At 42.4% G+C, this 26529-nt stretch overlaps 1 protein-coding gene across 1 annotated transcript in view; it reads left to right on the forward strand.

Annotated features, from left to right (window-relative positions):
• METTL24 (methyltransferase like 24) overlaps positions 1 to 26529 on the forward strand; it is a 124033-nt gene that overhangs the window by 36356 nt on the left and 61148 nt on the right. The window contains exons 2-3 of the mRNA XM_052645709.1: positions 1499 to 1597; positions 14241 to 14380. Coding sequence (XP_052501669.1) covers positions 1499 to 1597; positions 14241 to 14380 — 239 coding nt within the window. The remainder of the gene's footprint in view (positions 1 to 1498; positions 1598 to 14240; positions 14381 to 26529) is intronic.

Raw genomic sequence — 26529 nt, forward strand, 5'->3', positions numbered from 1 at the left:
CTACAGACTGGGTGGCTTGTAAGCAACAGAAATTTCTTGCTCACTGTTCTGGAGGCTGGATGTTTAAGATTAGTGTGCCAGCGTGGCTGGATCCTGGTGAAGGTCCTCTCTGAGGCTGCAGATGGCCGCCTTCCTGCTCTGTCCTCACATGGTGGTAGGGCCCAGGGAGCTAGTGCACTAACCCTATTCCTGAAGGCCCCACCCTCACGATGTAAGCACCTCCCAGAGTCCCACCTCCTAGTATCATCACATTGGGCATTAGGATTTCAACACAGGAATTTTGGTGGGGGGGACACACATTCAGACCATTGCAACATCTGACTGGAGAACAATGTGTGTACATGATCCTTGTTTTGTCCCCAGAACCCTTCCTGCAAAGTGGTTAAGATGGGCTCCTGAACCCCACTTTATGGTGAGGAAGGGGGCAGGGGAGGGCTGTGTACATGAATGATCCCCAGAACCCTCCCCTGCCCCCTTCCTCACCATAAAGTGGGGTCTGGGAGCCCATCCTAACCACTTTGCAGGAAGCTCTGTGACAAGACTCCCAAAGTCTTTCCTCACATGAGATGTTCAACCTGCCATCTGCTGCGGCTTCTCCTTGCCCAGGCCCCTGCCCTTCCCCATCCTACACCGTACTCTGCCCTTGGGATCGCAGTGAGTCTCCTGGAGGTTTCCGGTGGTGACCACTATAGGTGGGGAACTTGAGCTCTAGAAAGGATTTCATGACTAGAGCTTCCTTTTGACTGGAGGTATTGCCAGTTTTGATTCTTCTAGATCACCACTACTTTGCTCTAACCCTTCATCTACTCTACCCTCGCCACAAAAGGAGGCTTAGGGTTCTGATCACTCTGCTCCTGGGGGCTCCTTGCATCTTCTGCTGAAAGTTGGAGGTTGTCTTGCAGTGCTAGAAGGCCACCATTCCCAGCCCTGGTGGTGCAAGCTCCAAGGTCTGTTGGCAGGTGCATGGGTGCAAGGGCACTGAAGTCTGGAATACCCAGTGGTGCCCCTTCTCCTCCCCCGCATTTCCCTCTGCTAGGAGCAGGAGGTACCCAAGCACCCTGAGGATTCAGGTATTATGGTGTCATGAACACAGAACAGGCCCTTAGGAGGCACCTATTTCTGAAGCTGTAACCTATAGACCATGGAGGCTTTTTCCACAATGGGGAGAAGCTCCGGGTAATACCAAGCTGCAATTGAGAGAGCCTGATGGGGTCAAGTGGAGTTTGCCTTTGATCAGAAGCTCGAGACAGACATCCCATCTGGCTTTTGCAGTCTCCTGGTTAAGCTGGTAGCTGGGCTTTCTCAGGCCTCATTTGTCTCCCTGTGACTGATGTGGCCTTCATGAAAGCAGCCCCAAACCACCTCTCTGCTGCTCAAGAGTGGCCGTGTCTGTTTTGCAGGCTGCAAACAGTCTTACCTTCCTAATACTCTGCACCCTTCCCGCCCCCACCCTAACCTCCTGATCCTTTTCACACTAACCTATGTTTTCTCTTTGCAGGGTCCCCGGTGGCAAATAGACCTCCAGCCTTGGGCAGGCCCTGCTCGCTCCCTGGATGAAGAAGCCTTGAGGTTCCTGAGATACATCAGCACCATTCAGGTTGTGTTTCAAGCACAAGTGGGTTTGGAAACTGTAAAAGATGCCAGTTGCCCCTTTTAAAGGATTTGTCAATAAGGGTCTGGGAATTTCTCAGTGCCTCCTGATAGATGCTTGATAGGGACAGTTTCTGAGGCCTTACTGCTTAAATATATCTGCTCACCTAAAGGCAGATAATAGGTGCCTTCCGTCTGCTTTGGCATCTTATCCCTTCCAGGAGTTTCATCACCCCGAGATGTTTTAATGATTCACTGCAATGTGTTTTAAAGATCCACTTTAGAAAATTGCTTTGGGAAACCATTTGAAGTGACAGATTCTTGCCCTTGAGTAGGCAGTCCAGTGTGTCACAAACCAAAACCATCATCTGGAGATTCAAGTCCCAATTTGGAGAAATCTGCCTTTTCACTTTTCTGCCACAGAAGGTTGGCAGACAGAGTCGCGTTAGGCCAGAGAGCCAAGGAGACTTCGCAGGCAGTGAGAAGAGGAGCAAATGAATCCGAAGGCTCTCTGTTCCTGGGCCCTTTAAATCATTACTGAGCACTGCCTTCATCAGTGACTTAACACATTGTGGCAGCTCCTGCCTGGTGCCCCGAGCGGGCAGAGACCCTTCATTAAGGAGAGTCTATGGCTCTTGACACATTAATCAGGAGGTTCCATTCTCCAGTAGCCTGATCCTGAGGAAAGAGAGATGGAAAAGGAAATCAAGGCCTGAGGGAAGCTTCGCCCTGGACTGAGAGTGCTAGTAAATTAAGAACTCAGACTGCCTGTGAAGCTGCAGCCCTGGAAGCCGCACTGTGGAGCTGGTGTGGTACGGAGGGGTCCCCGGGCCTTTTGATCTCCCTTCAGTCCACTGGCTTTTGACATCCCACTCTCTCTGCCCAACCTCACTGGCGGCCAAGCCCATTTTTCATCCATGGAGGAACATATATTTCTGGAATTTTAGAAGGCTAATTTAGGGGTAAAAAAAAACTTCATTTCTCATATGATGCAGTCAGACAACTAGAGATTTCAATACTTGTCACCTAGACGTGGAAGTAAAAGCTTGTTGAATTCATCATGAGTAATGGGATGATAAATCAGTCCCTGTGCTTTACATAATTTCATCTTATTTTGCTGCTGCAAATTAATTTGGTGGACTTAGGACTTACACTGACTTAATTAAAATACTGAAGTTTTAATTTTATAGTTTGGTTTTACATAAAGAATAAGAAACTAGACCTCTTAACTGTGACTTTAAGAAGCCCTTAAAAGCCCCAGAGAAATGTGTTAAAAGTATGAGTTGAACTTGAGAATGGTGGGCTTAACCCCCTGCCCCACCTCCCCCCACACAAAAATTGACCATGTGAAAGCCTTGAAATTCCACCTTACATGTAATTCAGGTTAATGTTCTGTAACTTATAAAAGGCGTATTAACTTAGAAGAAGCTCTTGAGGCATGAAAGCATCATTTCAAGTCCCTCTTCAAGTTTTCCCATGAGTTATGGACTGAGAGGGAAAAATTCTTTAAAATAAAGCATCCTGTGATGTGGTCTGATGTTGTGATCCTGGGCAATTTATTTTGCTTGTCTGGTCTGACTGTTCTGATCTTGGAAAGGAAGAGATTGTATCAAATTATTTCTAAGGTCCCTTCCAGCTCCATGAGCTTTTACCATAAGACTGGTGTAGAATTATTATTAACCAAGTATTACTACAGAGAAGGCAATGGCACCCCACTCCAGTACTCTTGCCTGGAAAAATCCCATGGACGGAGGAGCCTGGTGGGCTGCAGTCCACGGGGTCACAGGGAGTCGGACACGACTGAGCGACTTCACTTTCATTTTTCACTTTCATGCATTGGAGAAGGAAATGGCAACCCACTCCAGTGTTCTTGCCTAGAAAATCCCAGGGATGGGGGAGCCTGGTGGGCTGCCATCTCTGGGGTCGCACAGAGTCGGACACGACTGAAGCAACTTAGCAAGCATTACTGAGCACCTACTCTGTGCCAGAAATGTAGGCCTTGGGAATAGTCTCTGCCTTCAAGTGGCTAACAAACTAGTTGGGAAGGTAGATAAATGGACTTAGAATTATTATTCACCTTGAGGAGTATAATAACAGAGATTTCATTGTGGAAGCTCACTAGAAGGCTTTGCATCCTCTAGAAGGCACTAGATAAAGTTCCAGACCTCACAATGGTTTTGTAATCAGAGATCATTTTACCAGCTAAAGTCCTGTGCTTTTGTGTGCTTGTGAGTCACTAGCCCAGGAGGTGGGAGCTCATCAGAGATGACACTAACTGGTTTAATCGGAATCCTACTAACCAGTGCTCCCTCCCCTTTGCTCTGTAGTGCAGAGCTTTTCAGCTGTGTTGGAAGCTTGTGCCTCTTTTAGAACTCATCTCAACAATGAAAGCCTACAAAACGGGCAGAATATTAGAGTCCCTATTACCTAAAATTTTCAGTTAGCAGTAGTGAGTCATAATGGGCAAGCAAAAAAAAAAAACAAACAAAAAAACAAAAAACAACAATAAACCAAAAAAACCTCTGTAGTTACTTGAGCAAATTCCACCTCCATCCTCTTATGCTGGGCAACCCACTCTAGTACTCTTGCCTGGAAAACCCCATGGACGGAGGAGCCTGGTAGGCTGCAGTCCATGGGGTCCCTAGGAGTGGGACACGACTGAGCGACTTCACTTTCACTTTCACGCATTGGAGAAGGAAATGGCAACCCACTCTAGTATTCTTGCCTGGAGAATCCCAGGGACGGAGGAGCCTAGTGGGCTGCCATTTATGGGGTCGCACAGAGTTGGACATGACTGAAGCAACTTAGCAGCAGCAGCAGTATATATATATATATACACACACACATATATATATATATTTCCCTCAAATCCATATTCAGGCTTGTACAGCAAAACTTAGCATTTGATATGTTCATCACTGATTTATTCATTCATCAATTCAAGACATTTGTTGAGTACTTGCTCTGAGGAAGATACGGTGTTAGGCACTGGCTGGGATGTCAAACTTGAATTAAATACCCCCCCCCACACACACTGGTAAACAGCTAGGGAGCAAGAGAATTGTTGTTCTTTAACAGAGTGGACAGATAGGTGGGTAAGCTTCCCCAGGCCCAGGGAGCTTGGGAACAGGAGCACAGAGCATGGGAAGAGTGTGATATTAGACTGTGGTGGGGAAGGTGCTCGTGGACTTGAGCATTGTGGTGACCTTAAAGGTGTGGTTGGGGACCTGCACTTTTTAATGAAACACCAGAGGATATGGTATTTGGTTAGAGTGGGCAGAATATCAAATTCAGTTTTAGTAGGTATTGTTTTCTAGTGTGAAAGGCTGTGATTGCATCTCTGAGTTCTGGCACAGATGATCTGCTGTGAATAACAAATGGTTAAATCATAAACCCAGTGCTCTGTTCTAAAGGAAAGCTCCAGATTCAGCTTTTTATGGCAACCCCCAAACCATATGCCTTCAGGAAGCATGGCTTGCAGTACAAAATTAATATAAGTAACAGTTGCTGTTTTTTTTTTTTTAAGTATATTTTAAAGTCAGCCTATCTATCTATCTATCTAATCATCTACCCATCTAACTGTTTCTAAGAATGACATAAGAACCTACTGCTCTGGAGGTTCAGATTTTGCATATTTATTAATAAAAAAGTAGTATCTATTATATTTATTGCTACACACACATACACACACATTCACACTCACACAAATTTGGATAAGAGCAACAAAAATACAACTCTTTCCTTGATATTTTACCTTTCAAAATAAAGTATACATTAACATACAATTTGATTATTGAAGTGATTCTTGCCAACGTACCCAAAATTTAAGGGCTCCTTTTGCCAGATTCTGGTTATGAGTTGGCAGAAATGCTATTCAGGCTTTTGGGATACAAAATGAAAGGAAAATAAATTAGATCTCTTCAAGTTAAATTAGCTAAAAGGCATTTCAGGAAACACTTTTTTTTTCTTGCAATCTGTTTTCCTTTGTCCAGGTTTAATTCTCTTTATTTGGCTAAAATTACAAGGGGAATTGGAGGGAGAAAAAAAACCCCCCATATTTACCTAAATTAGAGCTTAGCTAGGAGTTACCGCCCTCATTGGTTTTGCTTGCAAGTGACTTCATTGAAGCCCTGGCCATAAATCTCAACAAGAAAGTTTGAAAAAATCAATATTTAATTAGCTTTTAGGAGCTGAATTTTACTGAGTACTCCTAGTTGTTTTCAAAAGCTAATGTCTATAAATGAGATGATTAATAAATGGTTAAAATGGAAAAAAATAAAGAAAGCAAAAACAGTGCCCAGTTGTGGATGTGACTGGTGATGGAAGTAAAGTTCAATGCTGTAAAGAACAATAGTGCATAGGAACCTGGAATGTTAGATCCATGAATTCAGGGTATATTGGAACTGGCCAAACAGGAGATGGCAAGAGTGAACATCAACATTTTAGGAATCAGTGAACTAAAATGGACTGGACTGTGCAAATTTAATTCAGATGACCATTATTTCTACTACTGTGGGCAAGAATCCCTTAGAAGAAAGGCAGTAGCCCTCATAGTCAACAAAAGAGTCTGAAATGCAGTACCTGGGTGCAATCTCAAGAAAGACAGAATGATCTCTGTTCATTTCCAAGGCAAACCATTCAATATCACAGTAATTCAAGTCTAAGCCCCAACCAGTAATGCTGAAGAATCTGAAGTTGAATGGTTCTATGAAGACCTACAAGACCATTCTAGAACTAACACCCCCAAAAGATGTCCCTTTCATCATAGGGGACTGGAATGTAAAAGTAGGAAGTTAAGAGGTACATGGAGTAACAGGCAAATTTGGCTTTGGAGTACAAAAAGAAGCAGGGCAAAGTCTAACAGAGTTTTGCCAAGAGAATGCACTGGTCATAGCAAACACCCTCTTCCAACAACACAAGAGAAGGCTCTACACATGGACACCACCAGATGGTCAACACCGAAATCAGATTGATTATATTCTTTGCAGCCAAAGATGGAGAAGCTCTATACAATCAGCAAAAACAAGACCAGGAGCTGACTGTGGCTCAGATTGTGAACTCCTTATTGCAAAATTCAGCCTTAAATTGAAGAAAGTAGGGAAAACCACTAGAACATTCAGGTATGACCTAAATCAAATCCCTTACCATTATACAGTGGAAGTGACAAATAGATTCAAGGGATTAGATCTGATAGACAGGTGCCTGAAGAACTATGGATGGAAGTTCATAACATTGTACAGGAGGCAGTGATCAAGACTATCCCCAAGAAAAAGAAACACAAAAAGGCAAAATGGTTGTCTGAGGAGGCCTTACAAATAGCTGAGAAAAGAAAAGAAGCTAAAGGCAAAGGAGAAAAGGAAAAATATTCCCATTTGAATGCAGGGTTCCAAAGAATAGCAAGGAGAGATGAGAAAGCCGTCCTCAGTGATCAATGCAAAGAAATAGAGGAAAACAATAGAATGGGAAAGACTAGAGATCTCTTCAAGAAAATTAGAGATACCAAGGGAGCATTTCATGCAAAGATGGGCACAATAAAGGTCAGAAATGGTATGGACCTAACAGAAGCAGAAGATATTAAAAAGAGGTGGCAAGAATACACAGAACTATACAAAAAATATCTTAATGACCCAGATAACCACAATGGTGTGATCACTCATCTAGAGCCAGATATCCTGGAATCCAAAGTCAAATAGGCCTTAGGAAGCATCACTGTGAACAAAGCTAGTGGAGGTGAAATTCTAGTTGAGCTATTTCAAATCCTAAAGGATGATGTTGTGAAAGTGCTGCACTCAATATGCCAGCAAATTTGGAAAACTCAGCAGTGGCCACAGGACTGGAAAAGGTCAGTTTTTATTCCAGTCCCAAAGAAAGGCAATGACAAAGAATGTTCAAACTGGCACACAATTGTACTCATCTCACACGATAGCAAAGTAATGCAGTAATGCTCAAAATTCTCTAAGCTAGGCTTCAACAGTGTGTGAACCATGAAATTCCAGATATTCAAACTTGTTTTAGAAAAGGCAGAGGAACCAGAGATCAAAATTGCCAACATCTGCTGGATCATTGAAAAAGCAAGAGAGTTCCAGAAAAACATCTATTTCTGCTTTATTGACTATGCCAAAGCCTTTGACTGTGTGGATCACAGCAAACTGTGGAAAATTCTGAAAGAGATGGGAATACCAAACCACCTGACCTGCCTCTTGAGAAACCTGTATGCAGGTCAAGATGCAACAGTCAGAACCAGACATGGAACAACAGACTGGTTCCAAATTGGGAAAGGAGTACATCAAGGCTGTATATTGTCACCCTGCTTATTTAACTTATATGCAGAGTACATCATGTGAAATGCTGGGCTGGATGAAGCACAAGCTGGAATCAAGATTGCTGGGAGAAATATTAATAACCTTAGATATGCAGATGACACCACCCTTATGCCTGAAAGTGAAGAACTAAAGAGCCTCTTGATGAAAGTGAAAGAGGAGAGTGAAGAAGCTGGGTTACATCCAGTCCCATCACTTCATGGCAAATAGATGGGGAAAGAATGGAAACAGTGATAGACTTTATTTTTGGGGGCTCCAAAATCACTGCAGATGGTGACTGCAGCCATGAAATTAAAAGATGTTTGCTTCTTTGAAGAAAAGCAATGACCAATCTGGAGAGCATATTAAAAAGCAGAGACATTACTTTGCTGATAAAGGTCCACCTAGTCAAAGCTATTTTTTTCCCAGTAGTCATGTATGGATGTGAGAGTTGGACTATAAAGAGGGTTGAGTGCCAAGGAATGGATGCTTTTGAACTGTGTTGTTGGAGAAGACTCTTGAGAGTCTGTTGGACTGCACAGAAATCAAATCAGTCAATCCTATAGGAAATCAGTCCTGAATATTCATTGGAAGGACTGATGCTGAAGCTGTAACTCCAATACTTTGGCTGCCTGATGCAAAGAACTTACTCATTTGAAAAGACCCTGATGCTGGGAAAGATTGAAGGCAGAAGGAAAAGGGGACGACAGGATGAGATGGTTGGATGGCATCAGCAACTCAGTGGAAATGAGTGTGAGTAAACTCTGGGAGTTGGTGATGGTCAGGGAGGCCTGGCATGATGTGGTCCATGGGGTCACGAAGAGTCAGACATGACTGAGTGACTGAAATGAACTGAAAGTGGAAAAATTTCTGTGTTATATGTTTGCACTAGGAGAGAAAAGGGGAACAATAACAGATACTGAATGGAAAAGAATGTTTTCCCAACAGGGATATCTGAACAAGAGGAAGTCTGTGGAAGAAGAAAGTGTTAACTTTAATAGGATAAAAATCCCACTCCATAAGGGCAATAAAGGAGGAGCAGCTGAGCTTCAGTGCCATGAATCTTGACCATTAATATTTACCTGGCTCCTGAGGGGCCTCTGGATAACTGTAGCGTCACCTCTCTGGCCCTTTGTTAGGGGTGAGGTTGGAGGTGCTGCTGTTTTCAGTTGAAAGCTCTAGCTCAAGCATAGCCTCTTCCCTTAATTTGCTAAGGCATGGGTGAGGCCAATCTGGAACATTTCTATGGAGCTTTGCAAAAGGCTGCCAGGAAGCTCTCAGGACCTCCTGCATAAGAATCACCTGGGAGAGTTTATTAAAGTGCATGTTCACATGCATAAGACTCAAGGATTCTGATTTTATAGATATGGAGTGGGACTCAAAATTTTTAAGTTCTCCCTCATCTATCAGGATGTAGGTGGCCACACCTTTAGAAATATGGTGGGAAAGGCTAGCTATTGTTCAGTTGCTAAGTTGTGTCTGACTCTTTTTGACCTCTTGGCCTGCAGCCTGCCAGGCTCCTCTGTCCTTCACTGCCTCCCAAAGTTTACTTAAATTCGTGTCCATTGAGTCAGTGATGCTATCTAATCATCTCATCCCCTGCTGCCCCCTTCTCCTTTTGCCTTCACTCTTTCCCAGCGTCAGGGTCTTTTCCAATGAGTAGGCTCTTCACATCAGGTGGCCAAGGTATTGAAACTTCAACTTCAGCATTAGTCCTTCCAATGAATATTCAGGATTGATTTCTTTTAGTGTTGACCGGTTTGTTCTCCTTGCTGTACAAGGGATCCTCAAGAGTCTTCTCCAGCACCACAATTCATAAGCATCAATTCTTCGGCACTTAGCCTTCTTTATGATCCAACTCTGACTACTGGAAAAAAGACGGCTTTGACTATCTGGACATTTGCTGGCAAAGTGATGTCTCTGTGTTTTAATACACTATCCAGGTTTGTAATAGCTTTCCTTCTAAGGAGCCGTGTCTTTTAATCTCATGGGTGCAGTTATCATCTGGAGTGAATTTGGAGCCCAAGAAAATAAAATCTGTCACTCCTTTCACTTTTCCCCTTCTATTTTGCCATGAAGTGATGGGACCAGATGCCATGATCTTAGTTTTTCGAATGTTGAATTTCAAGCCAGCTTTTTCACTCTACTCTTTCACCCTCATCAAGAGGCTCTTTAGTTCCTCTTCACCTGTTATTAGAGTGGTATCATCTGCATATCTGAGGTTGATATTTGTCTTGGCATTCTTGATTCCAGCTTATGATTCCTCTAGGCTGGCATTTCGCATCATGTCCTTTGCATATAAGTTAAATAAGCAGAGTGACAATATACAGGCTTGTCTTACTCCTTTCCCAGTTTTGAACCAGTCAGTTGTTCTGTGTCCAGTTCTGTTGCTTCTTGACCTGCACACAGGTTTCTCTGGAGACAGGTACGATGGTCTAGTATTCCCATCTCTTTAAGACTTTTCCACAGTTTGTTGTGATCCACACAGTCAAAGGCTTTAGTGTAGTCAATGAAAGAGAAGTAGATGATTTTCTGAAACTCTCTTGCTTTCTCCATGATCCAACAAATTTTGGCAATTTGATTTCTGGTTCCTCTGCCTCATCGAAACTCAGTTTGTAGGAAGTTCTTGGTTCACATACTGCTGAAGCTTTGCTTGAAGGATTTTGAGCATTACCTTGCCAGCATGTGAAATGAACACAATTGTATGGTAGTTTGAACAGTCTTTGGTATTGCCCTTCTTTGGGATTGAAATGAAAACTGACCTTTTCCAGTCCCGTGGCCACTGCTAAGTTTTCCAAATTTGCTGGCATATTGAGTGCAGCACTTTAACAGCATTATATTTAAGATTTAAAATAGCTCAGCTGGAATTTCATCACCTCCACTAGCTTTGTTCATAGTAATGCTTTCTACGGCCCACTTGACTTCACATTCCAGGATGTCTGACTCTAGGCGAGTGACTGCAACTTTGTGGTCATCTGAGTCATTAAGACCTTTCTTGTATAATTCTTCTATATATTCTTGCCACCTCTTCTTAATCTAGAAGATTAAGAGAGGCTAGAGTTAGGTTTAAATGGTATTGGGAGGATATGATGAACAAGCAGCTGTTGACATCCCTGTCTTTTGAAGGTTCTCAGGGAGGGTCGGAGAAGGCAATGACAACCCACTCCAGTACTCTTGCCTGGAGAATCCCATGGACGGAGGAGCCTGGTGGGCTGCAGTCCATGGGGTCGCTCAGGGTCGGACACGACTGAGCGACTTCACTTTCACTTTTCACTTTCATGCATTGGAGAAGGAAATGGCAACCCACTCCAGTGTTCTTGCCTGGAGAATCCCAGGGAGAGGGGAGCCTGGTGGGCTGCCATCTCTGGGGTTCCACAGAGTTGGACACGACTAAAGTGACTTAGCAGCAGCAGCAGGGAGGGTACATAAAAAGAAACTAGCAAATGGGATCATCTTACCGCTTTAATAAAGATACCTCAGGAGGCTACCTTAGAATAAATGGTTCAGGCTTAGGAGATCCAGGCATGCCTTTGGGACTCACCAAACTGCTCTGGGTCCAACTAACTGACTGCAGGAGGCTGGGCATGGAACTGAGTGCCAATGAAGTTTTAAGGCATCACAACATACCTACTAGTAAGAACAAGCTTGATGAACACTGAGTTTTGATTATTAGATTAGCACCCTCTCCTTTGGATGGGTGGGTGGGGACAAGAAGTGGGAGGCAGTGGCATACTTTCCATTTACTTGTGGGAGAATAGTAGGAAATGAATTCTACAAATTGACATGTTGACAGATCCAGTTAATAAATGTGCTCTCTGCTAGTTGGTTGGGAGAAGATTCAATTCCATTTTCTATTGTTATTTTTCCCTTGAACAGTGATTGCAGATTGAGAAGTAGAAAAAAACTGGGTTGAGGATGTTGACAAAAATTAGTCAATAGTCAGTCTGAGAAAGAAATTGAAAATTTTATAAGCCAAACTGAGAATCATAAGCTTGGAGATGGTCTCTCAGCTTCTGAGGATTGTTCTGAGTGGGGAGGTTGGTAGATTTATGATTTTGGCAACAGGGCATGTGCCTATTGCAAGCACGCATCTTGGTGGAAAGTTACTATTAATAGTGAAAAACATATATTTTAGGTAATGGTTATAGTGCTTTTCGTAGTATGGGAAGATGCAGGAAACTGGATCCAAACATTTTCCCCTGAAAATATCTAACTATCTGAAGGCCTATTCTGCCAGTTTTTCCAGAGCCCAGAATGTCTCATTCTGATTTTTGCTCTGAAATCCTTTCAAGGTGTTTTGTGGGTCAGTCACTGCAGTGGCAAATAACTTGATTCTTGTAGAACTGTAAAGAATCACATTCTTTATTTTACAGTCCCTTCCCTTTTGGTCTTAATTTTGACCAAGGTTTTGGAGGCATTTCATGGCAAGCTTGTCCTAAGGTACTAGGAATGCTTACTCCCAAGTCAGTCAAGGATTTTCTTGTTAGCCTACTCAGTGTGCTATTACTGGACTTGGCCATCAACCTCTGGACCATGTGTCTTACTAGTTTATTATGGTCTAGGAAATGCTTACTTCTTGTTTTGTCTAGAGTTACACTATTACAATCTTTGATCTTATAGGACTATATATTTTGTCAGTAGTTTTAAGTTGCCTAATCATCATTACTTTTTTTGGAGGCTCAGTCACACATTTATTAGTACAAGAAATAATAATCTTGTAAAATAGAATACAAGTAATAAAGCTAGTAACATCAATAAAGTCCTACATACGTATTTAAGCTAAGAACTTCATTGAGTGAGGCCCAGAATCTCCCCAGGTTATTTGACCCAGTCTATTCTGCACCAGTTGCTTCTTTAAGGAAAATGATATATTGGCATTGTACATAAAGTTCACCAAGGATGTCTGCACATACAAGGCAGGTGGTGGATCATAAAACTTTATGTTGAAATTTGTATTGCCTTCAAATTTGAATTTTTGTTTCATCAAAAGAAAAGAAGAAATAAATATTAGAATTCCACTTTTTAAGCTTTCCTATAAAAGGTCCGAATTCTAGCAAGAAGCTCTCTCTCAGTCATTGATAGTGCTAGGATGATTTTGCCAGGCTCGCCCTAGGTTACAGGAAAAGTAAGGGAGACACTGGCTCCACATAATAGGTTGTTTTCAGAGTAACATTTTGGAAAATAAAGAATTTAGCAAGCCTAGAATACCTTCTTAAGAAAGAAATCATTTACCATTATGTTTTCCAATGAGTTAAAGCAATGAAACTCAAAACATCCTTTGCCTCTGGAGTGGTCTGTTGTCTGTGATGTGACAGCAAGAACCGCTGAATGATTCATGGGGCATCATGATGACTGTGAGAGTTTTGAGGGATTAGAGGGAAACACTGTTGCTCAGTAAGATAAATACCTTGGCCACAGAACTTGTTTTCTTTGGTTCCAACAGCCTCAGCCGTGCATACTGTGCCAGGCTCAAACACAAGTCAGAATTCCTCGCTAAGTATATTTACTTAATGTGCATTTGAAATTAGAAACTGGCTTCCTTCCGCTTGACTTAGATACATGTTCCCTTTGGTTTTCTTATCTAATTTTGATGGATGAGTTAAGAGAGGTGGTTTGGCTAGATCAAGAAGAGCCTCCTTCCCATCTGGGGCACTTGCCCATCCCCGAAGGAGGAAGCTTATTGGAAGTGTATCACAGACAGTACTATCTTGTTAGTCGGGGCTTGTAGTATTCTCACTTGCCCTCTGATCAGTTGTTTACCTTGATTAACACATGCTATCTTTTTGCAACATGTGGGCCTAACCTTGTCTGCCTGAGATAAGGAGTAAATAATCTTGTGTCCCTCTAAGATCCATGCCCTCAGTCGTATCTCACAACTTCTAATAGGAATGCTGTGACTAACAGACCTCTGTGGTTTGGGAGCTCTGTTCTCCGCGTCTGGAATGCCCTTCTTGGTCTCAGCCCCTTATTCAACATCTCTTCCTCCTCCAAGACTAACACGCCTCTGCAGAGCCTTTCCTGGCTTCTCTCTGCCGTCCTTGCTCCTGATTTTTTGTCCTCTGTATACTCTGTGCAAAAGGCTATAGCAGGTTTTTTTTTTCATAGCAGTTCTTAACTTCTCTTCAAACCTGCCTCTAATCTCCATGAGGTTACCTATAATCTAGTATTTGAAATTCCTCCAAACATTTTAGAGCAGTCCTGTGATTCCCTGGGGAGGGGCGTGGTTATCAGTGGAAAAAAGGATATAACTCTCCCATTATGGTTTTCAGTGACTGGGCAAGCAGTCAGTCTCTACCTGCCATCTATCATCCAGTACTTTAAATTATTCACATTGATTTCCAATCCTTACAGATTGCGTGTGATCACATGAGCACAGACAGCCTGGCTACTGACTCCAGCCCTACAGAGAAGCCCTGGCTGGTCTGTCTTGATGACAGGTTTGGCTTAGTTCATCAAATCCGCAACAAGCAGTGCCGCCTCTATTCGTTAGGGTAAGTACATTTTATAGCCAGAAAACAAAAAACGCTCCTGTAGGCAGACAAGGTTTTTCAGCAAGACAAATTATGAATGGTTGCAGGTTTCCCAGGTGCTCTGCTTCTTTCCTGCCATCATTTCAGACTCCTCTGTCTGCTATGTAACCTTAGCACTTGCAGAACATGGATGGCCAGCGCCGCTGTCTCTCCCATTCTGTTGGTAGTAAAGTGACAACTTCCATTTTCAGCCTAATGATGATCTCCTTGGTGAAGCCAGTGATTCTCACCTAGGATTAGAGCATTCTTATTAGAAACAGAAAAATATTAAGAATGCCCCTAGAAAAAAAATAACAGTGAGTATATTAGAAATTTTATAGAGTTATGATGAGTGACCCAGGACAAATGGCCTCTGTTGGAATTTTTTTTGTTTTATGCCAATGGTAAATATGTGTATACTTTTAGACTAAAAAAAATAAAAATAAAAAGAATGGATCACCTGTGAAAATAACAAGGTTTTGTCAAAACTGTGGGAGATACTGATATTCAGTTGTTCAGGCTGAAAATGACCTAAATGTTCAAATAGATTTGGAGGCCTTGTTGCAAAAGGGTATGTATAAAATAATAAGACTGTTTTACTCAGTGCATCGATACTCATATAAACAGTCTTGAAAATTTACAAATTATATATATCTCACAAAAAATAAAAGGCAAGAGAGGGTTATTTTTGTTTGGAATACCCTGTCGTGTTGACTCTAGAAGCTGTGTGGTTAGTTTCTCAGGCAAGATCCCTGGAGTCCTTTACAAAATACTGGGGACCCTCACAAGTGTCATGTTTGCTCTGCACCAGTAGGTTTCATCTCCTCTGCAGTTTACATTCAGGCTCACAAGGGACAACTGCCAACCAGATTCCTGGATGATGAGGGTTCAGAGCCAACGTTTGGGTGATACAGAGGCTCACCCAAAGGTGCTAATTGCATAGAGGATCACGATCGCTGTCAGACTTTACCAACCAAGAATTCTTAGTTGTAGTCATTGTAGATTTAAAAAACAGAGGTTTTAAATAAGAGTCTCAGGATAATGGAGACTCCTTTTATGGGTTAAATGAAGAGCCATGTGTATACCAGTGAAGCATGGTACACAGTTCAGTTTAGTTCAGTCACTCAGTCGTGTCCGACTTTTGGTGACCCCATGAATTGCAGCATGCCAGGGTTCCATGTCCATCACCAACTCCCGGAGTTCAGCCAGACTCATGTGCATCGAGGCGGTGATGCCATTCAACCATCTCACCCTCTGTTGTCCCCTTCTCTTCCTGCCCCCAATCTTTCCCAGCATCAGAGTCTTTTCCAATGAGTCAACCATATACATGAGGTGGCCAAAGTATTGGGAGTTTCAGCCTCAGCATCATTCCTTCCAAAGAACACCCAGGACTGGTCTCCTTTAGGATGGACTGGTTGGATCTCCTTGCAGTCCAAGGGACTCTCAAGAGTCCTCTCCGAAACCACAGTTCAAAAGCATCAATTCTTCGGCGCTCAGCTTTCTTCACAGTCCAACTCTCACATCCATACATGACCACTAAAAACCATAGCCTTGACTAAACAGACCATTGTTGGCAAGGTAATGTCTCTGCTTTTGAATATGCTATCTAGGTTGGTCATAACTTTCCTTCCAAGGAGTAACCGTCTTTTAATTTCATGGCTGCAATCACTATCTGCAGTGATTTTGGAGCCCCAAAAAATAAAGTCTGACACTGTTTCCATTGTTTCCCCGTCTATTCCCCATGAAATGATGGGCCCAGATGCCATGATATTAGTTTTCTGAATGCTGAGCTTTAAGCCAACTTTTTCACTCTCCTCTTTCACTTTCACCAAGAGGCTCTTTAGTTCTTCTTCACTTTCTGCCATAAGGGTGGTGTCATCTGCATATCTGAGATTATTGACATTTCTCCCAGGAATCTTGATTCCAGCTTGTGCTTATTCCAGCCCAGTGTTTCTCATGATGTACTCTGCATAGAAGTTAAATAAGCAGGGTGACAATATACAGTCTTGAAGTACTCCTTTTCCTATTTGAAACCAGTCAGTTGATCCATGTCCAGTTCTAACTATTGCTTCCTCACCTGCATACAGGTTTCTCAGGAGGCAGGTCAGGTGGTCTGGTATTCTTATCACTTGAAGAATTTTCCACAGTTTGTTGTGACCACACAGTCAAAGGCTTTGGCATAGTCAATAAAGCAGAAATAGATGTTTTTCTGGAACTCTCTTGATTTTTCCATGATGCAGCAGATGTTGGCAATTTGATCTCTGGTTCCTCTGCCTTTTCTAAAACCAGCTTGAACATCTGGAAGTTCACGGTTCATGTATTGCTGAAGCCTGGCTTGGAGAATTTTGAGCATTACTTTACTAGCGTGTGAGATGAGTGCAACTGTGCGTTAGTTTGAGCATTCTTTTGCCGGGGGCCAGCGTGAGGAACTCCGCCCATGGCAAAGGTCATGAGGAAGGAGGCTTGGCATACGCAAAGGCGTGATCAAGCCGCAGGAAACCCCCTGTCCCCGAGCATCTAACCCCAAAACCAGAGTCTGTTTTATGCTCTCACCCACACCTCTGACTTTACGGGGGGCTCTCCCCCATAACCGTTTCTCTCAGAGAAGGAGTAAACGTGCAGCTCCAAGGCAATAAAAATTCCTGGGCGTGACAAGAGTGTTTCAGCTTACGGACTTCTCTGAAGGTTATCTAGCCCACCTGTATAGGTTCGTCCGGCCACATGTGATTGTTTACAGCCTCCCAACCTGAGAGGCATGAGATGTTTTAGACTTACTAAAGGCAAAATCTTTTGGGGAGTTGGAAATTATTAGTATAGTGGGTTGGTTAGGAATTATATTGGTGAAGGGTTTTTCATTTGTTGTGTCAATAATTGCTGCTGATTCCCTGCTCTGGGTGGGACAAGGATGTCTCAGGTCAAACCTCTCTGCTGACAGACTAGCTTGTGTGACAGGATTATCCATACTCCTGCCACATGATTGTTTACTACCTCTCAACCATAAACAGCACAGAGGTTTGGAGTATTTTGAGAGTCTTAATTAGCATAGGGCCTTTTCTTCTTGTTGAGTCAATGATTGGCACCAGGCCTCCATATCCTTAGGCACCTGGGAATATATTAATCAATACATTTGGACTATAGAAAAGGAAATATGGTAGTTTCTGATGTTAGCAATACTAGACTTTTTGAGTTAATGGATTTTCTCTTTTGTAATAGATCACTGTACTTTGTTATAAATCACTGTGTCCTTGCTATGTAAGAATGTAACTTTATCATATCTTAAGACTAAATAGATCTTAAGGGGAGCATTGGTGAAAGGATTTTCATTTGTTGGGCTGATGTTTGCTGCTAAATCTCCATGTTCCCTACACTTATAATGAATATAACTAGCATATAGGAAGAAATAAGTATTAACCTTTAAGCATATAGGAGAAATAAGTATTAACCTTTAAGATTAATCATGTTAACCTTGGGTTAAATAAATTCCTTTCTTGATTGTAACTCACTACACCCTCACCCTATAGGAATGTAACTTTATTTGGAGGGTGGTGCCTGGTTTAAGAAAAAACACCCTTGGAAAAAATACTTTTTTTGGTTATCAGAAAGAAGGATCATAAAATGTCAGCAGGTCTCACTCATGGCCAGAAGATGATGTAATATCCCTAAGACCTTTTTTATACATTTATGTGAAGCACCTGATTTTGATAAAGGTCAGGACTGCTGACCCCCGTGTGACTCTGTATTCATCCCTATGTGTAACAAAAGGTATATAAGCAAACCCAAAAATAAAGAAATCGGATCAGTTTCCGGAAAGACTGATTCCCCCATGTCGCTTCTTTCTTGCTCTCGTTTTTCTGGCTGAATTCCCATCTGGAGCATGGATGCTATTCCACGTAATCCAAGTTATTCAGCCTCTTTTTCTCCACTAATCTTCCTACTACACTATCCATTTCTAATCTCTCTATATCTGTGATTAAATATGTATTTTTCCAAAGGCGCCGACTCCGTCCCCCCACCTTCGAATCACCCTGGATCCACCGGGGCTGGACCCCGGCATTCTTTGGCATTGCCTTTCTTTGGAATTGGAATGAAAACTGACCTTTTCCAGTCCTGTGGCCACTGCTGAGTTTTCCAAATTTGCTGGCATATTGAGTGCAGCACTTTCACAGCATCATCTTTTAGGATTTGAAACAGCTCAACTGGAATTACATCAGCTCTACTAGCTTTGTTCGTAGTGATGCTTTCTAAGGCCCACTTGACTTCACATTCCAGGATGTCTAGCTCTAGGTGAGTGATCACACCATCGTGATTATCTTGGCCTTGAATATCTTTTTTGTACAGTTCTTCTGTGTATTCTTGCCACCTCTTCTTAATATCTTCTGCTTCTGTTAGGTCCATACCATTTCTGTCCTTTGTCAAGCCCAACTTTGCATGGAATGTCCCCTTGGTATCTCTCATTTTCTTGAAGATATCTCTAGTCATTCCCATTCTGTTTTTTCTTCTATTTGCATTGATTTCTGAGGAAGGCTTTCTTATCTCTCCTTGCTATTCTTTGGACTCTGCATTCAAATGGGAATATCTTTCCTTTTCTCCTCTGCTTTTCACTTCTCTTCTTTTCACAGCCATTTGTAAGGCCTCCCCAGACAGCCATTTTGCTTTTTGGCACTTCTTTTCCATGGGGATGGTCTTGATCCCTGTCTCCTGTACAATGTCATGAACCTCCGTCCATAGTTCATCAGGCACTCTGTCTATCAGATCTAGTCCCTTAAATCTATTTCTCACTTCCACTGTATAATCATAAGGGATGTGATTTAGGTCATACCTGAATGGTCTAGCGGTTTTCCCTACTTTCTTCAATTTAAGTCTGAATTTGGCAATAAGGAGTTCACAATCTGAGCCACAGTCCACTCCCGGTCTTGTGTTTGCTGACTGTATAGAGCTTCTCCATGTTCAGCTGAAAAGAATATAATCAATCTGATTTTGGTGTTGACCATCTGGTGAAGTCCATGTGTAGAGTCTTCTCTTGTGTTGTTGGAAGAGGGTGTTTGCTATGACCAGTGCATTTTCTTGGCAAAACTCTATTAGCCTTTGCCCTGCTTCATTCCATATTCCAAGGCCAAATTTGCCTGTTACTCCAGATGTTTCTTGACTTCCTACTTTTGCATTCCAGTCCCCTATGATAAGACTAGAGATTTCTTCAAGAAAATTAGAGATACCAAGGGAACATTTCATGCAAAGATGGGCTCGATAAAGGACAGATATGGTATGAACCTAACAGAAGCAGAAGATATTAAGAAGAGATGTCAAGAATACACAGAAGAACTGTACAAAAAGGATCTTCACGACCCGGATAATCACGATGGTGTGATCACTCATCTAGAGCCAGACATCCTGGAATGTGAAGTCAAGTGGGCCTTGGAAAGCATCACTATGAACAAAGCTAGTGGAGGTGATGGAATTCCAGTAGAGCTATTTCAAATCCTGAAAGAGGATGCTGTGAAAGTGCTGCACTCAATATGCCAGCAAATTTGGAAAACTCAGCAGTGGCCACAGGACTGGAAAAGGTCAGTTTTCATTCCAATTCCAAAGAAAGGCAATGCCAAAGAATGCTCAAACTAACACACAGTTGCACTCATCTCACACGCTAGTAAAGTAATGCTCAAAATTTTCCAAGCCAGGCTTCAGCAATATGTGAACCATGAACTTCTTGATGTTCAAGCTGGTTTTAGTAAAGGCAGAAGAACCAGAGATCAAATTGCCAACATCTGCTGCATCATGGAAAAATCAAGAGAGTTCTAGAAAAACATCTATTTCTGCTTTATTGACTATGCCAAAGCCTTTGACTGTGTGGTCACAATAAACTGTGGAAAATTCTTCAAGTGATAAGAATACCAGACCACCTGACCTGCCTCTTGAGAAATCTGTATGCAGGCCAGGAAGCAACAGTTAGAACTGGACATGGATCAACTGACTGGTTCCAAATAGGAAAAGGAGGATGTCAAGGCTGTATATTGTCACCCTGCTTATTTAACTTCTATGCAGAGTACATCATGAGAAACGCCGGGCTGGAAGAAACACAAGCTGGAATCAAGCTTGCCGGGAGAAATGTCAATAACCTCAGATATGCAGATGACACCACCCTTATGGCAGAAAGTAAAGAGGAACTAAAATGCTTCTTGATGAAAGTAAAAGAGGAGAGCGAAAAAGTTGGCTTAAAGCTCAACATTCAGAAAATGAAGATCATGGCATCCGGTCCCATCACTCCATGGGAAATAGATGGGGAAACAGTGGAAATGGTATCAGACTTTATTTTTTTGAGCTCCAAAATCACTGCAGATGGTGATTGCAGCCCTGAAGTTAAAAGACGCTTACTCCTTGGAACAAAAGTTATGAGCAACATAGATAGCATCTTCAAAAGCAGAGACGTTACTTTGCTGACTAAGGTCCATCTCGTCTAGGCTATGGTTTTTCCAGTGGTCATGTATGGATGTGAGAGTTGGACTGTGAATAAGGCTGAGTGCCGAAGAATTGATGCTTTTGAACTGGGGTGTTGGAGAAGACTCTTGAGAGTCCCTTGGACTGCAAGGAGATCCAACCAGTCCATTCTGAAGGAGATCAACCCAGGGATTTCTTTGGAAGGAATGATGCTAAAGCTGAAACTCCAGTACTTTGGCCACCTCATGCGAAGAGCTGACTCATTGGAGAAGACTTTGATGCTGGGAGGGATCGGGGGCAGGAGGAGAAGGGGACGACAGAGGATGAGATGGCTGGATGGCATCACTGACTCGATGGACACGACTCTGAGTGAAGTCCAGGAGTTGGTGATGGACAGGGATGCCTGGCGTGCTGTGATTCATGGGGTTGCAAAGAGTCAGACACGACTGAGCAACTGAACTGAACTTAACTGATGATGAAAAGGACATCTTTTTTGGGTGTTATTTCTAAAAGGTCTTGTAGGTCTTCATAGAACCTTTCAACTTCAGCTTCTTCAGCGTTACTGTTTGGGCCATAGGCTTAGATCACCATGGTATTGAATGGTTTGTCTTGGAAACTAACAGATCATTCTGTCGTTTTTGAGATTGTATCCACGTACTGCATTTTGGACTCTTTGGTTGACCATGTTGGCTACTCCATTTCTTCTAAGGGGTTCCTGCCCACAGTAGTAGATATAATGGTCATCTGAGTTAAATTCACCATTCCAGTCCTTTTTAGTTCACTGATTCCTAGAATGTGGACGTTCACTTTTGCCATCTCCTGTTTGACCGCTTCCAATATGCTTTGATTCATGGACCTAACATCCAGGTTTCTATGCAATATTGCTCTTTACAGCATCGGACCTTGATTCTATCACCAGTCACATCCACAACTGAGTATTGTTTTTGCTTTGGCTTCTTCCCTTCATTCTTTCTGAGTTATTTCCAGAATATTTCTGGTGGTACACAGTAGGCACTCAATATATATTTGCTACATAAACACTGCCTGAGGTAAGAAGACTCAAGAGGGAAGCTGGTTCTGCCATGAATTAAACTAGGAAGCTAAAGATTAGGAAATGAATTGTTTGGCCAGTTGATTAGAACAGAGCTCTTTTTTTCTTGGACCCCACCAGCTATGCGGCAAGATTGGAGAAAGAATGGGAAGTTGTGACAGTAGAGTTTATTTTATATCATATTAAAAATGCATGAAAGTAGGTCATAAAAATAATGGCATAGTTCTACATGCAAATTAAAGATCTCAGCTTGGTCCTGTTTTCTTGCTCCAAACTGCCTGTATGTTTTCTTAATATTTTACACCCTGGAATAATTTCATTTAAAGCATATAAACTGAGTAAAACTGGGAAAGCAGTTTTGGGGGAAATTTTTCAAGTTCCTTTTTGCTTTTCTTATACTTCAAAGCCATTAGATAAAGTCATTCTGCTGTAAAATTTCAGATTATTACATATAAAAGGTAGTTTCTTATTTTCATCTAAATGTTCACTATTCAAAATAAACTTGGTAAAGAGCAGATAGGAATGGTTGAATTCTACTGGGAAAAGAAATGGATTGGTTTTAAGGGCCAACATTTGATTCAAACCTAACAATGCTTTAATTGAAAACTGGAAAATAAGGAAAATATTTCTTATGCCCTAAAAAACAATGCTTTGTATTATGGGTGTTTATGTTGACTGTACTATTATTCAGGATTGAGAATCTTCTCAGGTGACTGGTTTGCTTCAATTCAGTTCAGCCGTGCAGTCGTGTCCGACTCTTTGCTACCTCATGAATTGCAGCACGCCAGGCCTCCCTGTCCATCACCATCTTCCAGAGTTCACTCAGACTCACATCCATCAAGTCAGTCATGCCATCCAGCCATCTCATCCTCTGTCATCCCCTTCTCCTCCTGCCCCCAATCCCTCCCAGGATCAGAGTTTTTTCCAATGAGTCAGCTCTTCGCATGAGGTGGCCAAAGTACTGGAGTTTCGGCTTTAGCATCATTCCTTCCAAAGAAATCCCAGGGCTGATCTCCTTCAGAATGGACTGATTGGATCTCCTTGCAGTCCAAGGGACTCGCAAGAGTCTTCTCCAACACCCCAGTTCAAAAGCATCAATTCTTCAGCACTCAGCTTTCTTCACAGTCCAACTCTCACATCCATACATGACCACTAAAAACCATAGCCTTGACTAGATGGACCTTTGTTGGCAAAGTAATGTCTCTGCTTTTCAATATTCTATCTAGATTGGTCATAACTTTCCTTCCAAGGAGTAACCGTCTTTTAATTTCATGGCTGCAGTCACCATCTGCAGTGATTTTAGAGCCCCCCAAAATAAAGTCTGACACTGTTTCCACTGTTTCCCCATCTATTTCCCATGGAGTGATGGGACCGGATGCCATGATCTTCATTTTCTGAATGTTGAGCTTTAAGCCAACTTTTTCACTCTCTTCTTTCACTTTCATCAAGAGGCTCTTTAGTTCCTCTTCACTTTCTGCCATAAGGGTGGTGTCATCTGCATATCTGAGGTAATTGATATTTCTCCCAGGAATCTTGATTCCAGCTTGTGCTTCTTCCAGCCCAGCGTTTCTCATGATGTACTCTGCATATAAGTTAAATAAGCAGGGTGACAATATACAACCTTGACGTCCTCCTTTTCCTATTTGGAACCAGTCTGTTGTTCCATGTCCAGTTCTAACTATTGCTTCCCGACCTGCATACAGGTTTCTCAAGAGGCAGGTCAGGTGGTCTGGTATTCCCATCTCTTTCAGAATTTTCCAGTTTGTTGTGATCCACACAGTCAAAGGCTTTGACATAGTCAATAAAGCAGAAATAGATGTTTTCCTGGAACTCTCTTGATTTTTCCATGATGCAGCAGATGTTGGCAATTTGATCTTTGGTTCCTCTGCCTTTCCTAAAACCAGCTTGAACATCAGGAAGTTCGCGGTTCACGTATTACTGAAGCCTGGCTTGGAGAATTTTGAGCATTACTTTACTAGCATGTGAGATGAATGCAATTGTGTGGTAGTTTGAGCATTCTTTGGCATTGCCTTTCTTTGGAATTGGAATGAAAACTGACCTTTTCCAGTCCTGTGGCCACTGCTGAGTTTTCCAAATTTGCTGGCATATTGAGTGCAGCACTTTTACAGCACCATCTTTCAGGATTTGAAACAGCACCCCACTCCAGTACTCTTGCCTGGAGAATCCCATGGACGGAGGAGCCTGGTAGGCTGCAGTCCATGGGGTCGCTAGGATTCAGACACGACTGAGAGACTTCACTTTCACTTTTTACTTTCATGCATTGGAGAAGGAAATGGCAACCCACTCCAGTGTTCTTGCCTGGAGAATCCCAGGGACAGAGGAGCCTGGTGGGCTGCCGTCTATGGGGTCGCACAGAGTTGGACATGACTGAAGCAACTTAGCAGCAGCAGCAGCAGTAACTGGAATTCCGTCAGTTCCACTAGCTTTGTTCGTAGTGATGCTTCCTATGGCCCACTTGACTTGACATTCCAGGATGTGTGGATCTAGGTGAGTGAGCACACCATTGTGATTATCTTGGTCGTGAAGATCTTTTTTGTACAGTACTTCTGTGTATTCTTGCCACCTCTTCTTAATATCTTCTGCTTCTGTTACCAGACCATTTCTGTCCTTTATTGAGCCCACCTTTGCATGGAATGTCCCCTTGGTGTCTCTAATTTTCTTGAAGAGATCTCTAGTCTTTCCCATTCTGTTTTTTCCTCTATTTCTTTGCATTGATCGCCGAGGAAGGCTTTCTTATCTCTCCTTGCTATTCTTTGGAACTCTGCATTCAAATGGGAATATCTTTCCTTTTCTCCCTGGCTTTTCACTTCTCTTCTTTTCACAGCCATTTGTAAGGCCTCCCCAGACAGCCATTTTGCTTTTTTGCATTTCTTTTCCATGGGGATGGTCTTGATCCCTGTCTCCTGGACAATGTCACGAACTTCCATCCATAGTTCATCAGGCATTCTGTCTATCAGATCTAGTCCCTTAAATCTATTTCTCACTTCCACTGTATACTCATAAGGGATTTGATTTAGGTCATACCTGAATGGTCTAGTGGTTTTCCCTACTTTCTTCAATTTAGGTCTGAATTTGGCAATAAGGAGTTCATGATCTGAGCCACAGTCAGCTTCTGGTCTTGTTTTTGTTGACTGTATAGAGCTTCTCCATCTTTGGCTACAAAGAATGTAATCAATCTGATTTCGGTGTTGACCATCTGGTGAAGTCCATGTGTAGAGTCTTCTCTTGTGTTGTTGGAAGAGGGTGTTTGCTATGACCAGTGTGTTCTCTTGGCAAAACTCTATTAGCCTTTGCCCTGCTTCATTCCGTATTCAAGACCAAATTTGCCTGTTACTCCAGGTGTTTCTTGACTTCCTACTTTTACATTCCAGTCCCCTATAATGAAGAGGACATCTTTTTGGGGTGTTAGGTCTAAAATATCTTGTAGGTCTTCATAGAACCTTTTAACTTCAGCTTCTTGAGCATTACTCTTTGGGGCATAGGCTTGGGTTACTGTGATATTGAATGGTTCACCTTGGAAACGAACAGAGATGGGGAAGGTAAATAGCCAACTGACAACATCCCAGTTGATGCTGAGGGAAGAAAGAGTCCCAAGCCACAAGTGGTGGTTCTGAAATGAAGCAGAAACATTTGGGAGTGTTGGGAGGGTTGTGAAACAGATGGGCTGGGCAGGAGGCAAGTGGGTCATGGTGCTCCTACATTCAGGCCCAAGCTCTAAGCCCCAGGGCTGCAGTAGCAGACCATCCAAGCCACTGCTGTGCTTAGCCATTCCTGTTCTTACTGAGCGTAATGAATGAAGCTGCAGCTAGAGGTGACCTTCTAGGAGTGCGAGGAAGACAGGATCTCAGGACACACTGATCAGAAGGCAGAGGCTGAATACCCTTCTCTGATCTATGTCCTACCTTTCTTCCACCTCCAAAAAGTGAAGGGGTTATCACCTCTATGTTCTCTCTAATGTCTGAAATTTCTTTACTAGGAATCAAAGCTTTTTATTCTGCAGTTAATGTAAAAGAATTTTTCTGTGAGTGTACTGTGAGTCAAGTTCAGTTGAAAATTTAAAGCAGATCCATTTTAGTTTTGAAAAGGGATAGAGTAGACCAATTAAGATAGGGGAGGGCCCTGAAAAGAAAGGTTATATTATGGAGAGGGGGAAAGAGAAGTGAGAAGAGGCTGTGAGGTCGTGTGATAATATTGTCTATTGCTTGACTTCAGATGGGGTCTGCCTGCAAGTCTTATATATGAGATTGAGGGGTGATGGTGGGGAGTTGGGGTAGGAATGAAGATGGTAGCTAAAGTGAATTGGGAAAAATCACCTTTTAATCCTTTATATCCAAGATTATATTTAAGGGGTAGGAGTGGGAGTAGAGGAGAAAATTTGAGAAGGGATAATATGTAGATAAATATTTTTTGCCTCTTCTTTAGTTTTCTGACATGATGTACCATTTTGTTTTAAGACATAAATTCTCAGCATGAGACAAGAAAACTTGATATGTGGTTTAGACAACAAGAGCCAGTATCTTAGGCAGAAAATCTGGGGCGTCTGGTTACCCTGAGCCTTTCAAGAGGAATGAATGAGCTCTGGAGCCAAAATTTCTCTTTTAATAGTTTAATTAACACAGTAAGAGCT

Source organism: Budorcas taxicolor, chromosome 9 (assembly GCF_023091745.1).
Source record: "Budorcas taxicolor isolate Tak-1 chromosome 9, Takin1.1, whole genome shotgun sequence".
Lineage (NCBI taxonomy): Eukaryota > Metazoa > Chordata > Mammalia > Artiodactyla > Bovidae > Budorcas > Budorcas taxicolor.